This window comes from Somniosus microcephalus, chromosome 1, assembly GCF_052327205.1.
Source record: "Somniosus microcephalus isolate GS21.2 chromosome 1, FLI_Smic_1.0, whole genome shotgun sequence".
Lineage (NCBI taxonomy): Eukaryota > Metazoa > Chordata > Chondrichthyes > Squaliformes > Somniosidae > Somniosus > Somniosus microcephalus.
The window spans coordinates 385,818,286-385,833,488 of record NC_140987.1 but is presented as its reverse complement, the minus strand read 5'-3'; the positions used below and the strand labels follow the sequence as shown (position 1 = coordinate 385,833,488).

Here is a 15,203-nt window from a genome sequence, read left to right as displayed (position 1 = left end):
GTGCAAAGGTAAGTGTGTTTGGTGTGTCTAAAGTGTGTAAAGAAGTTTAAATGACCTGTACTTACCTTTACAGCCTTCCATCCTCTAGGTTTCAGGAGTCCATCATTCAGCCGGCACAGAAAGCAGAATGGCTGCGATCTGTCAAAAGTGACAGCCTGCAGCTTTCAGTGCCGGCGAGATTTCTAACTGAGTCTGCGTAGAAGGACTCAGGTTAGAAGTAAGACTGTCAGTGTTTGACAGCTTCAAACAACTGTGAAACACTAATATTTCATCTGTCAACACGTCTTGACAGATGAAATTTCAGTCTGTGACATCACCTGTTGCCGGGTGGCCCTTAATTGGCCTGCTGAGCCCACTGGGCGGGCTCAACAAGGTCAATCAAGTGAAAATCGCGTGGATTGGCCGCATCTCGATGGAGGCGGGACTACAACCCGAAAGTTGTAGTCCCGCCTCCTTCCTAACTTCTGAATGAAACTCCAGCCCATTGCGTTTGTGCCTGCCCAATAATGCATTGTGTTACGAGTGGCGTCATTTATCCAGAGTCAAACCAGTGCCAAGCACAGTAAGGTAAATTCATCACCCGGTGCCTCCTGTGGGGAGCTGCACTTAAAAGGATCGTGGGTTGAAGATAGGGCAAAAACACTGTAGCATTCATTCTCCAACTTGCACTCACTTCACTCCCCACTGGGAGCACATAAACAATTAATTTATCCTAGTGAGTCTCAAGAAAATATCGTTTAAAACAAGAAGTTTTCCATATATAATGAATTTCATTATCAAGAGTTTCCTACTGCTGATTTCCTAGCAGTTTCATTCAAGGAAGAAAGCAGCATGCTTATTTACAGAAACAATCATCCCAGTTTATGACTGCTACATTCTTAACCAATAAATTTGTGATTGCTAGTTTAATATACAGAATCATTGTATTTCTTGTCTCTTCAGGTTGTGAGGTTGACATGGCACTAAAGCTTCACAGGATAGGTTTAGCTACTGAAACCAATTGTTTCCTCTCGCAGAACTTGAATGAACACTTTTAAAAAGTGTAATTTATGGTTCGTTCACACTACAAATTTAGCAACGGTGCAAAGCGATTTTAGCTTTGCATCAATGATAAATGGGTGGAGCGTCAATCAGATGTGAGGGCCTAACCGACTCTGAAGCAAAACAGAATGAGCTGATGGAGCCTCACTCTGCTTCGCCATGGCATCACATTGAATTGTGAGGAGTGTTGACCAGGATACTGCCTGTACTTTGACTAGAACATCCACCTGAAGAGATAGGCAGGCAGGACTTCTCAAATGAAGGATGGTGTGGAGATGCCGGAGTTGGACTGGGGTGGACAAATGTAAGAAGTCACACAACACCAGGTTATAGTCCACCTGATGCAGGGTCATCCAGACTCGAGTCGACATTGGCCTGTTCTCTCTACACAGATGCGGCCGGACCTGCTGTGATTTCCAGCCAAAAAAAATGTTTTTTGTCTGTTTTTTTGTTTTTCATACAGACCCCAGCATCTGCAATATTTGACCCCTTGTGACCCCACCTCATTGTTCTTTGATGTAATGTTTCCCTGACTGACCTGTTTGGACACCATTCACACCTTTGACTGCTGTGATTATCTCTCTGCCGAGGTGTGACAAATGGCAGTTGGAAAGGTTACCTGTAAACATCTGACATGATTCTCTGACTATATAAGCTGTGTCTTTATGCATTTCTCCACTTCACCTGAAGAAGGAGCAGCGCTCCGAAAGCTTGTGATTTCAAATAAAGCTGTTGGACTATAACCTGGTGTTGTGTGACTTCTTACAAATGAAGGATGGCACCGATGACAATGTTGCACTCTGCGAGACTCAAGGGTCCTAACTTGCCATGAAAACCCAGTGTTCAGCAGACTCACTGAGGCACTGTCAGCACTTCTTAAAGGGACACACACATCTTTCGGGTAAGTTTGCATTTAAGCTTTTGGACTGGACTTTTTGATTTTATTGAAGTAGTGACTTGCTGCAATACATGTTAAAAATAATTTCAGTTGGATGCTTGCAAGGGCTCGGATGGTAAAGAAAGGCCTCTGAGAAGACAAAAAGTGCTGCAACTACTCAGCAGGTCAGGCAACATCCGTGGAGAGAGAAACAGAGCTCATGTCTCAGGTCGAGATGCTACCTGACCGGCTGAGTATTTCCAGCATTTTATGCTTTTATTTCAGATTTACAGCATCCGCTCGCAGAGGGAAGAGGAGGACGCAGAATGGGAGGAAGCAGAAGAGGAGGAGGCAGAAGGAAGGATGCAACCTAGACAGCCTCTTTCTGGCCGGGATATCCAGGATGGAATCATCCCCCTGCAGTACCAGTGACCACAACCCCAATTCCCTTTTCAACATTTGTCCCACACCTTATCTTCCCTCTGTTACTGACCATCACAGCGTCCTCTTGGCCATAATGCTGAAAGAAAAGCCACCACAAAGCAAACTTTTCAATCCAACTTTATACATCCATCCATCCAATATGACATTAAGAAATCAACTCATCACCCTTATGCATTCTCTTAGTGACTGTCTTGTGTGTGCCTTTGCCTATCCTACTGATGTCACACAGTGCTACCCAGTGGCTGCAGCATGGCTGGTGGAAGGCTGCTGACTTTCAGTGGGGGGCACTGCAAATGGCCTTTCTGGTCGACCTTGAGGAGCTGGTGGCTGGGAGTGTGAAATCGAGTGAGGTGTTTCTTCTTCTTCACTCTCCTCTCCCTCTTCTTGGCCAACCACTGGCTGGGCAGGCTGCATTTCTTGGGTGTGTAAAATGAGGAAGACACAAGGGTGGAGTTGTGATGAGGGAAGGGTGGGAAAGAAAGAGGTCTATGTGAGAAGGAGGGTAACGTATGAGGATGCCAGCATCTTGTATCCTTTCAGGCCTGCCGCTGGCCAAGGGCTCAGCCATGACCCTGCCAAGAATGGCCAGCACCATCTCCTCCAAGGGGGTGAGGTGAAGCTAGGAATGGGATGTGTGCCTCATGATTGGTGCAGATTGTTGGTAGGTGAGTGATTGGGCGGGGGTGGGTGGGGTTTGGGGGCGGGGGGAGTCATGCATCGAGCAGTATGAGGGGCTAATAATGCAGTTGGTAGGAGACAGCTTTTGAAGATGCATTCACTGACCTTGCCCACTGGTCTGAGATCATGAAGCTTGTTTGGGCACTGGAGCCAGGTGGTGGGGGCAACACTGCTGGCAGGGATGGCCTCAGTAATGTGGTCCCACATCATTCTTTCTGGAGGGCCCCCTGGCTCCTGTGGGTAGAGGACCTCTCTTGCAGTGTTGACCCCCTGCACAAAGCTGGAGTGCTGTGTGCTTCTTCCCTGGCTTGTTAAACCATTTATGTTAGTGCCAAAGCACTTCTACCATTTTTTGAGGTGCAGAAGGGAATTAGACTTTAAGAGCTGATGATTCCTAGTTGGGAATGTATTTTCAAATGTTAATTTTTTTTTTAAGGCAGTAGAGCTGCAAGGGCTGAAATGTGCATTTTTTGACTTCATTTTTATTTTTTATCAGTTCAGAAGGCATTGCCCTTTTAAGCAAATGACAATGCATTGCCCCTTTAATATCCCACAATGTCAAGCAAAATCATAGTGTTGCTTCCAGAGGCTGTTGGAAGATGCAACACCGCTTCTAGACACCACATTCAGGACCGATGCCTGCACTAACGCCACCAGGAGGGCATTACATGGTCTGTTTAGTGCTGGGCTACTAATCTTTAATCCCCAGCTTGAATTTTTCTCGACTATAGCACGACCATTTTCAGCGGCCGTTAACCCAAGGCAACTTTCGTGTCGCAGTCGAATTTCTAAAGCCTTTATCTTTGTGACTCTGTCACTTTCACACAGTGCAGCTGAAAAGAAGCAAGGAAATCACATTGTACAGGTAACCTGTAGCTCTCTATATGTAAATGAACTGAAGTAGAAAAATGCATGTGTGTGGCATTTAGGCAACATCAAAGAGCCTGCCAACATTCATTGTCGATGCTCACACATGAAGGACGGCTGCCTGGGTGAAACGGTGAAGAGCCTCTGGCACCTGTGGAACTGTATTCCGGAAATCATCAGCAAGGACACAATTATCCCCCAAAATAATGGTGAACTCTTACCTTTCTTCCTCATAATTTTTGCCAAACAAGATATTATCACGTAAAGATGTGTTAAGAAGCCATGCCTGTTGAGCTACATAAGCAAAAGTGCCTCTCACTGCAACGGTCCCTTCAAGTAGTATCAGCTAAGAGTTGGATAAAAGACACCACAGTCAATAAAATGCAATCAAACACACAGGTGAACTCAAAGTTTGTATTAGCAAGTTTTTAATTAATTTAGCATGGATTTATTGGTGAACTTGCACTGACAATGAACAGGAATTTACATTAAGAAATTTGATAAGACTTTTAAAAATATAGGCATTGTATGATCACCAGATCTCCCAGTGAAAATAAGGATAAAAGAAACAGATAAAAACAATATGCAGCTTAGCAGTAGATCACATTTTCTTCAAAAAGTAAAAGAAACAGAACAACTCATGTCACCTAAAATAGCATCACCGATGGTTAGCGAATCTATGCATATTAATGTACTATTTATTCACTATGGGGGTGGGGGGAAACACATAAACAGCAACAACCCAAGTAACTTTCATTTAAGTAATCTTATTACCCAAGACATAACCCTTTGGCTGAAATTAAGGGTTTATATCAGGCACTTTTACAAAATTTTCATGTCACTTATTTTTCCACAAAAAGTTGTCTATACCTACAAACAGGAAGTAGCTTGCTTGTATTAAAAACCCAGCTGCTGTGTGATATTAGTAGAATCCTGGTAGGAAAACAAAACAAGTCAATTTATCTAATGCACATCAGTGCAGAGAAGGTTGTGCCAAACAAGATTCAAAATTAGACTCAATTCGTCTATTATAGATATTAAAAAATCCAACACGTTTTATTTGTATGCTTTAAAGTAGAGCTGTAGCAATGGAATTTATTACATGCTTTGGTTATGTTGTGGCTTTATAGTTTTATTACTGCCCATTTGGTGGTTGTAGAAATGTTGGGGTCGATTTTAACTTCCCCCACCTGGAGGAAACTATTTGGGGGTCAGTTAAAATGAAGCGGGGGACTTACCCACTCCTTTCACGCTGATTGCAAGTTTAAATTGCAGGCATAAAACATAAGAAATAGGAGCAGGAGTAGGCCATGCGGCCCCTCGAGCCTGGTCTGCCATTCAATAAGATCATGGCTGATCTTCAACCTCAACTCCACTTTCCCACCCGATCCCCATAAGAGTCCAAAAATCTATCTATCTCAGTCTTGAAGATACTCAACGGTTCAGCACCCCGCCCTAAGGTGACGGGGTCCAATTTAAATATGCAGATCGGGCTCTGGATGTCATCAGAGCCCTATCTGCTATTTTAACCCGAGCCCTGAATGGGGGAACTGCGATGGCCAAACCTGCCAAAAACAGGAGCCAGGATCAGACAAGGTCCAGCAAGGCAAGTTTAAATCATTTTTTAAAAAATTTTTTCTCAAGTTTCCTTGTGTGGGTCAGGTGGAGCAGGAGTGCTCCTCTGGAACCCACAGGGAAATCGTGGGCCTCCCATGCCATGGGAATCCCCCTTTCCCCGACAGAGATTCTCCTGGGACCACTCCCTTGGGTCCCAGGTAGCAGACTTCTGCCGCCTGCTTTTGACGACGGGGCAGCCGACTTCCCGCCATTTTGGTTGTGAAGTCAGCAAATGGCCCTTAAAATCGGTTGAGCCTCCCTGATACCATTCCCAGATGCGTTGGCGGCTCACTTTTCCGCATTCTTGCCCAGGAGTTAAAATTGAGCCGATGTGTTTCAGTAGTTTTTTTCCTTTGCTTCCTGTATTACCTCTTACAGCACATTCACTGGATATGTACCTCATTACGTAATACTCTGTAAAGTTCTGGTCGCTACAGTACAAAAAGGATATTTTAGCTAGTGAAACGATACAGAAAAGAGCAACCAAAATGATTGAGGGGATAGAGTGATTGGATTATTAGGGGCAACTATGTAAATTGAGCATGTTCTTACTGGAAAAGAGAAGGTTGAGAGGTGATCTGATTGCTGTTTTTTAGGATTCTAAGGGGATTAGATAATGTAGACCATGACAACCTATTTCATCTTGTCCAGAACAGTAGAATCAGAGGACACGTCCTGTGCTTGAAGAGGGGTCAATTCAAAACTAATCTGTGGAAACAATATTTCAATGAGAGAAATATTTTTGTTAGGCAAGGTTATTAAGTAAGAAGTCACACAACACCAGGTTATAGTCCAACAGCTTTATTTGAAATCACAAGCTTTCGGAGTGCTGCTCCTTCGTCAGCAGCGCTCCGAAAGCTTGTGATTTCAAATAAAGCTGTTGGACTATAACCTGGTGTTGTGTGACTTCTTACATTTGTCCACCCCAGTCCACACCAAGGTTATTAAGGAATACGGAACCAAGGTAGATGGAGTTAAGGTATAGATCAGCTATGATCTAACTGAATGGCGGAACAGGCTCGAGGGGCTGATTGGCCTATTCTTATTCCTATGAGTGAGTGGTCAATCTATAGGGAGATGGTGGAAGCAGTTAGTATTGATTCATTCAAATACAAATTAGGTAGATTTCTTCCAGAAAATAACATTTTGGGATACAGTATATATGAGTAATTTGAGACATGACTTTTGGTAAGCGTAACATGCTTGGGGGGGAAAAGGTGACTTTGGACCTATGGTTCCTAAAGCTCTCCACCACTGGTGTTCACCTCGTGTCATTTCCGGGTTTGTTGTAGACTAATTAATTAAGGTCAATTGCAATGATTAGTCAACAACTCCCTTATCATTGTTTCAGGCGACTACCGGGATGGTAGATGGCGAATGAGATGGACCTTTTTCATCCAGTTCCTCATTAAGTTCCTATATGGTTGGCTGCAAGCCTCTTGTTAAAATAAAAAGCAGAGTGTATCACTGTTAGAGGTAGAAAGCAGCAAATTTTAGTATAATATATTCATTATGTTACGGAGTAGAAATCAAAGCTGTTGATGGTTTAGGGATAAATTAATGGATCCATTTATATAGCACCTTATCAAGTCTCTCTGAAAAATCTAAAAGAGCTGCATATATGATGAATTACTTTAAAATGCAGAAGTTAATGGAAAGGAAAATCAGGAGAGGTGTATAACGGGTGGCTGATCCAATATCGCCCATTTTACACTATCACCGAAAGTGAAAATGATCCCCAATAGTCTCTTCTGTGAATCTCTGAGCCATTATCTATCATGTTTGAAAACAGGCACTTCTTGCAGGGATATTCTAAAGTTAAATGCTGTTAAATATTTATAAATGATAATTATGCTATTTTAATGACGACTTTTTTTGTTAAAAGTAACATATTTCAGCTCTACTTAATAAGCTTGATATACTTTAATGCAACATTTCCAATATTAGTTCTCATTAGGAAGTAGGTTTAACTGTGATCTTGTCGGATACAACCTCCTTGGCTCTGGCTCAAACATGACAGGAACCTCGGTCCTTGCCAGGCCAGGATGACCACCAATTTTTTTAATCCAGTTGTCCAAAATGAATACTTTGAGAAACTAGCAAAGCATAACCTATGATTTCATACATCAATCCATCAGGTGACTACCTAAAATCCAAGCATAATTTGGAAAAATAAGTAAGACTTCAAGGGGGAGAAATTCAGTTGATTGCGCCACCCGTTAGTGCCTTAAGAGGGCGATAAGTGAGGCGCAAGGCAGCTAGCGCCCGGGCATGGCGAGACCTGCGCCTCTCGCGAAATTAAGCAGACATTTAGCGGCGGCACAAAACCGCAACGCCTGCTCAGCTGCGCGCGCAGCTCCTGACATCATTTCATGGCGCAATGCCCTTGGGGCGCCCCAAACCGGAAATTCAGTGGCGCCCCCCTCCTTTCCGCCTGTTGCTCCCAGCGACTGGTTGACTGGAACAGTTCCCAGTCGCTGTGGGGCGCTATTTAAAGGGGTCTCTTCCTGGCTTCTTTGTGGTAGCCATTTTTGGACCACTCCTTCTGTGAGAGAAAGAGAGATTTGCAGAGAGACAAAGGGAGAGAGGTTTCTGCATTGAGTCAGCGCTCAGAGGTACTTTTGGCTTGGGCCCAGAACTTTGTAGTTGGTTTGCTTTTTCACTGGCATAACCTTGAGTGGCCACATACTATGGGGGCTGCAATGGGTAGAAACGTTGGGCTTCTCCATTACATTGAAAGGGCTCAGAGACGCCGAGAGAGAGTGCCAATCATGGCCAGACGAAGGAGGGCCAACAGGTGTTGGCACAGGAGACCTTACCATCCCAGGGTTTTCCGCCAACAGTTCTCATACCTCAACATGTCTGAGGAGCAGTGTTTTCGGAGGCTGCGATTCAGCAGGGAGGTGGTCACTGAGCTCTGCCACCTGCTTCAGCCAGATCTGCAGCCTCAACTGAGGAGCAGGACGTCTCTGTTGGTGGCAGTGAAGGTGACAGTGGCTCTCAACTTCTATGCCACCGGCTCCTTCCAATCCGCTACTGGGGACATTGCCAATATCTCCCAGTTCACAGTGCATTGCTGCATCCGTCAAGTCACGAATGCCCTCTTTAAAAGGAGACGTCAGTACATTTCCTTCCCCATGACCCTGGACAAGCAACAAGAGCACGCAATGGGATTTGCAAGAATAGCAGGCTTCCCCATGGTCCAGGGCGCCATTGACTGCATGCATGTGGCTTTGCGGGCGCCGCAAGAGAATGCCGAGGATTATCACAACCGGAAGGGGTTCCATTCGTTGAACGTCCAGTTGGTGTGTGACCACAGACAGCTGATACTCGCTGTCAATGCCCGCTTTTCAGGCAGCAGCCACGACGCTTTCATCCTGCGCCAGACTTCTGTGGCAGACCTTCTCGAAGCCCCGGCTCACCCAGGTGGCTGGCTTCTTGGGGACAAGGGCTATCCTCTGTGCACCTGGCTGATGACCCCGCTCCGTGCGCCCAGCACCCCTGCTGAAGAATGATACAATGAGAGCCATCAAGTGACCAGGAACATCATTGAGCACACAATCGGCGTGCTCAAGCAACGGTTCCGCTGTCTGGACCATTCCGGGGGAGCCCTTCAGTACTCACCTGAGCGAGTCTCCCATTTCGTTGTAGTGTGCTGCATGCTGCATAACCTGGCAATCCTCAGGACTCAGCCACTGCCACCAGACATTGGAGCACCAGCGGAGGAGGAGGAGGAGCACCAAGACGGGAGGGAGGCACAAAGTGCAAGGGCCATCCGTCAGCGGCTTATTGCAAGTCGGTTCTAGGCCCCCTCTGAGGGAATGGCTTCTGCCATTGAAAGAACATGAATGGAACCATTCCGCAACCCCTAAGCCGGTCAAGGCAACAAATAGTTCAAAGAGCAAACATGCACATTCTGAATAAAGACACTTCTTTATTTAACAAACTGTGTGCCCTTCCCGCATGACAAAGTAATAGAGAGAAACCCCCAAAAAAGCAGTCAGACACATAACTGGCTCTCTCAACCTGGAGACAATGAACAAAACAGTAACCAAAAAATGACCATGATCCTCGGCCTTCCATAAAACATTTAACAGCATTTTGCCACACCTCCTACTTTTTGCCCTTCGAGGGTGATCTGCTTCGCTTGCGAGATTCGCCCCTTCCTACCGTGCAGCTCCTCCGCAATGGGACCCCAGTGGCTGCAGCAAGGCTGGGGGAAGGCTGCTGAGTGTCAGAAACTGAGTCGGCAGATGCCCTTGAGGGACGGCCTGGACCAGCTCTGGGCCTGGAGGGCCCGGCTGCTGACTGCGCCAAGCCTGCATGGGCGGCAGCAGTCTGTCCTACAGGTGGTGGCAGCTGCAGTGGAGAAGTGACAGTGTTGGCAGCAGGAATGCTGCCATCCTGACAGAGGACAGCAACTCCCTGGTCGGACGACACACTGGCACTCCCACGGGACAGCACTGCAGCATGCGGAGCAATCTGCTGAAGCACAGACTGCTGGCCTGTGGCGCGGCGAGGACCCCGGCGATTCGTGCCCAATCCAGCGAGGGTGGCAGCAGTCAGTGCTCGTGTGGCCTCAATCTGCGTCTGCATCAGACCAGCCACTGACTGCATTACACCACTAAGCACTTGCATGGAAGCCGCCTGTGCTGCGCCGAAGTCCTTGAGACTCCTTGCCTGTGCTGCGCCAAAGTCCTGCAGGCTTCTTGCCAGTGCTGTGCCGAAGTCCTGGACACTCCTTGCCAGTGACTCACTGGATTTGGGCATCCTTGCCACTGCAGCCATGAGCTCAGTGTGCCTGTGCTCCGCCTGGGCGCTCATTTCAGCGAGGAGCGGCATCTCTTCTGCGCTCACTGTAGCAGGACTCGAGGCCAGACTCTCCCTCCGGGGAGAAGGCCGCCGAGCTTCCCTACCCCCCCCCCCGCATTGCTGCAGCCCGCTGGGCCCCGGAGCTTCACCCTCCTCAGACCATTCCACCCTGCTCCCCTCCAGGGAAGACGTGTCCCCATTATGGCCATGAGCTGCCTCATCTGAGAGTGGCACTGATGGTCCAGCTTCCTCTTCCTCCTCGCCTTCAGAGTCACTCACAGTGGCAGCTTGAGGGCCCGCCTCCTCACCTGGTGAATCAGCATCTGAAAGCAGGGAGGTACAAGAGTGGCTTTAGCGTGAGGCCAGGGCGGCAGCGAGGGAGGCATGAGTGCTGCAATGCACTGTATTGGTTCAATAGTGGCAAAGGATGCTGGTGTGAGGCACAAGTGGAAGGAGAGAGGTCAAAAAGGTGATGACCTTACCATTGCTGTCCAGAACAGGGTCGGCATCTCCAGTGGCGATGGGGCCAATCATCTGGCCTGCCATAATCCGCTGGACTTGCTGCTGCAGATTGGTGAGGGCTTGAAGGTGAGTCCGGCCTCCCCCGGTCCGTTGCTGCTGCCTCCTGTTATGGGCCAGCTTGCCCTGCAAGAGAAAGGATGGGCTCGGAGTACAGTGTGAAGCCCTGATCTTGGCTGCACTGCCTCCCATGGTCAAATAGCTCTTACAGTGTGTAAAGTGCTGAATGTGCGTGTGAGTTTCATGAAAGGCCCATAGGTGTTGGATGAGGGCTGGGCATTGGGGCTTTCAGGACCCTTTGGCCATAAAGTGAGGTGGACATGCAGGAATGAAGAGGATACTGAAAAGGGTACTCACCCTGACGACCCGAGTGAGGTCGTTGAACTTCTTCCTGCATTGCACAGGGGTCCTAGGCACCATGCTGCTGGAGGTCACTCTGTGAGCCACCTCCCTCCAAGCTTTGTGATAGTCATTGGGCAGCGGCCTCCTGCCACTGTCCAGGAACAGGATAGATCGCCTGCACTCCACCGCACCAACCAGAACCTGCAAGGCCCCCTCACTGAACCGCTGCGCTCACTCCCTGGCCCTCTCCATGGTCCTAGGCGTTAGAATGTGGCAGCAGGTCTGTCCAGGCCGAGAATCAGGGCTCCGATGCGCAGGGTGTGGCTGCAATCCAAGATCGAACCTCCACTTTAAGAGCTGACCGGCGCCAGCGTGTCTGCGTGCAATTGTTAACTGGCCGCACCTGCGCTGCGCCTGCCCTCGGTGGTAGCGCCTCGCTTCTCCGGCTTAGCGCCTTAAGACAGTCGTGCAGCGCCTGTTTTAGTGCTCCAAGCACCTCCTGGGGCGAAGCAGTTCAATTTAGCAGTAGGTGGCGATAATTTGCGCCGGGCGCTAAATTTCGCGCCCGCTCGAGTATTACGCCCCAAACGTGGCGATACTGAATTTCTCCCCCCAAATGTTATAAAAGTGAATTTTGAACATAAAAGAATCTTAATGAAAGCTTAAGTGTCATCTCTAACCGTCATTTCCACATTATGAAGTGTATTCTCGGTGGAAAACGGGTTAATAATACTCCATGTATGTAATACTTTACTGAAAAAGACAATTATGGATGGTCTTTAAAAATTCAAACAGAATCAACAAGAGCAGCCATGTGGACTTTTTCACATATTTGTCAAGAACATTGCAGTCTTCACAGCCAACCATAACATTTACTCATTGTCTGCTGTTTCAATTAATTTATAAACTATCTCATTGCTCTTTCCTACTGCAATTTGTCAACTATACACAGCCCATTAACTTCATATTTTAAACAAAGATTGTCATTGAGTTGAGGAGAATGGGGAGGTAAACAATATTGGGAACAGCCAAAGTCATTTCCAATATCAATGAACAACACATCAGTGGACATAGGACATAATAAAGCTTGGAACAAGGAAAGAAAATTTGGCCCATCAAGGCTGTTCCTTCCAAAATCCATGCACAATTATATTATCTTGCATTCTATTCAACTCATTTAACCTAGAAGACAGGAACTCAGAGTTCTAATTCTCACTAATTGCATTTCACAGGCAATGCATCCAATTTGCCATTATGCTCCATAGAATATTTGACCATCTTAGGTCTACATTTATCCTTATAACCTTCAATTCTATTTCTAAATAGGTATTTATCTACCATTTTTTAAATGTCCTTACATACTATTAACTGCATTTGCTGTGAGTCTACATCTGCTGGGGGGAGCGGGGGAAATGTTATCTGCTTGTAGTCTCCAATGTTGCTTTAAGGTTCTTAATTTTGTGCGTATTTTCTCTCGATCTATGATCCCAGTTTAAGTTAGTGCCTTGTTTTTCTCCACATTATTCGTCCATCTTTTCATTTTATTGACCTGAATCATTCCACATTATTATTCTTTTATCCAATGAAAACAAATTCAGTTCTGTCAGTCTCTGTTTGTAATTTAAAGTATTAAATCCTGGGATTATGCAAACTGCTTTCTCTAAATCCTCCTTAACATATCAATGTCTTATTGAAGGTAGTAACAAAATAGCATGCAGTGTTCTAAAGGTACCGAACTTTGACTGATATTGCAAGCTCAGAAGTAAATCATTACCTTTCTCACTTTTGTAATTCAAATTAAATTAGATTAACTTTACAAAATAAAATATACTGCATTGTGTTAACTAAATCCATTTCTAGGCAATATTGATATAAAACAAATTCCTGATGCAGTAAAAGGTTTTCAGGTCACAATTTAATCCTCACTTACTGAGTCTTGGTATAGCGAGTCCTGTTTTGCACAAATGACGTTTTAAAAGAATCTAAGAATGTAGAATTGAGGAAAGGCTATTTAGCCTATCCGGCTCACCTTTTCATTTAGGCCCATTTAGAGGAATTATCAGACCATTTTCATATCCCTTCTCTTTAAAGTAGGCCCCTCTTGAATGAGTTATAAGCTTTTTTTCACCTAACTTATTAATTATAACAGGACTGCAATGTAATACAGGTAGACTATCCTTTATCCGAACTTCCGAAAACCTCTAAAAACCAAAAGTTTTTTCGTTCAGTGTAAGTCGTGCGCACGACATGACCAGAGTGGCGCACGACTTACGCTGAGCAGGGCAGAGGGTCACAGAGTTCCCTCCTGGGTAGGAGATTGCAGGCCGAGCCGAGCAGTGTGAAGGAGGTACCGGGAGAATGAACCCGACAATACAGCAGCCTGTCCGATAGCTGCAGCGGCCTGTCCGATATTCTTTTCTCCCCCCCCGACCCCCACCCCCGACCCCCCGCCGACCCCCCCGCCGACCACCACCCCCCGCCGACCCCCACCCCCGACAAATTTCCCAGTCTTATAAAATACCTTCTGAAATCCGAAATTTTCCGAAAACCGAAACACGGCTGGTCCCGAGGTTTTCGGATAAAGGATAGTCTACCTGTACTTTATGAATACAATTCAACCATGATCTCTTAGTGGACAGTTATGCATGTTGCCCACGTAATGGTGTGTGTTCACCTTCAAGGGCACCAATTCACTACGCCAAAATGCCTTCTCACAGATGAAATAGTTGTTTACAATTGAACAGGAGTGACTGTGATTTATTTGGCAGATTGCTTTGCCTCCCTTTTCTTTGACAGTTCAATAATGCACGAAAGTCTTAAATTGTTAGAAATAGAGACTGTCTGCCTTCAATGTCTGAAGTATCAGGATCGGCATGTTTCCAAATAACTTTGAAACGTCAACCTATTCTAACAACTGGATTTAATGCATCTACATTGGAACAGAGGATCTAATTACTAAACATGAGATTTTAATTATTAAAACATCATCTGAAAGGTGAAGATGTGTTCTCTAAACAATCATACTCTAGTTATGACTGAGCATGCGATGGGTAGTACCTGTGAAAACATGTGACATGCAATATTCATTGAAAGCACGGTTGCTGATTACATTGGGTTTACATGATGTGAAAATATGCCACGAGTGGAAAGAAATGTTATGGAAATGAAAATGATGCATCAAGCAGTAATCCTACCATTAACTTTGTTCTATTTGCTTCACCTTGCTCTCTTCCAACTCTTCTGGGCAGCTTCTCCAGTGATTGAAGGCTCTTTCCAGCTCTTAATGTTATTCACAGCTTAATCTGTTTTAATTCTATGTTAAACTTTTTTAAAAGAGAAATAAGACCTATGATGTACTTGTAATCTTTAACGGTAAGGCACACTATCAAACAAGAGACCACTTTGTTTATTCAGGATAACAATTGTAAAGATTTCGGAGGTATATTTTTTAAAAAAAAACAATTTTATTTCAAATGGAACCAGGTCTTACCTGGCCCAGGATAGCGGCTATCAGGGAACTTTTTCCACTTCCCACACTGCCACAGATTCCCACCAGTTTACCCTAGAAAATAAAAGGGGGAATAAAAGTTATAATGTATTGAATGGGGACATATTCCCAGACTTTTAAGATGCAAGCAGGAACAGGTAATGTAGATGCAAGACGACTAGCTGGATGGCTGCTAGAGGATCAAGGCTATCCACTGCAGCTATGGCTGGCACAGACCATCAGCACCCTTAAACAAAGGACCAATCTTCACTCAGAGGGTTGTGAATCTTTGGCATTCTCTACCCCAAAGGGCTGTGGATGCTGAATCGTTGAGTCTATTCAAGGCTGCAATAGATAGATTTTTGGACACTAGGGGAATCGAGGGATATGGAGATTGGGCAGGAAAGTGGAGTTGAGGTCGAAGTTCAGCTATGATCTTATTGAATGATGAAGCAGACTGGAGGGGCCATTTGGCCTACTCCTGCTCTTAATTCTTATGTTCTTGTGTTCTTATGTGAT

The 15,203-nt window shown here is 45.7% G+C and overlaps 1 protein-coding gene across 1 annotated transcript in view; it reads right to left on the bottom strand.

Moving 5' to 3' along the window:
• The window catches only part of LOC147125073 (ATP-binding cassette sub-family C member 5-like), a 243,980-nt gene that overhangs the window by 101,110 nt on the left and 127,667 nt on the right, over positions 1–15,203 (bottom strand). The window contains exons 11-12 of the mRNA XM_085997000.1: positions 14,688–14,759; positions 4,129–4,253 (exon numbers count right to left, since the gene is read on the bottom strand). Of these exons, the coding sequence (XP_085853126.1) occupies positions 4,129–4,253; positions 14,688–14,759 (197 nt within the window). The remainder of the gene's footprint in view (positions 1–4,128; positions 4,254–14,687; positions 14,760–15,203) is intronic.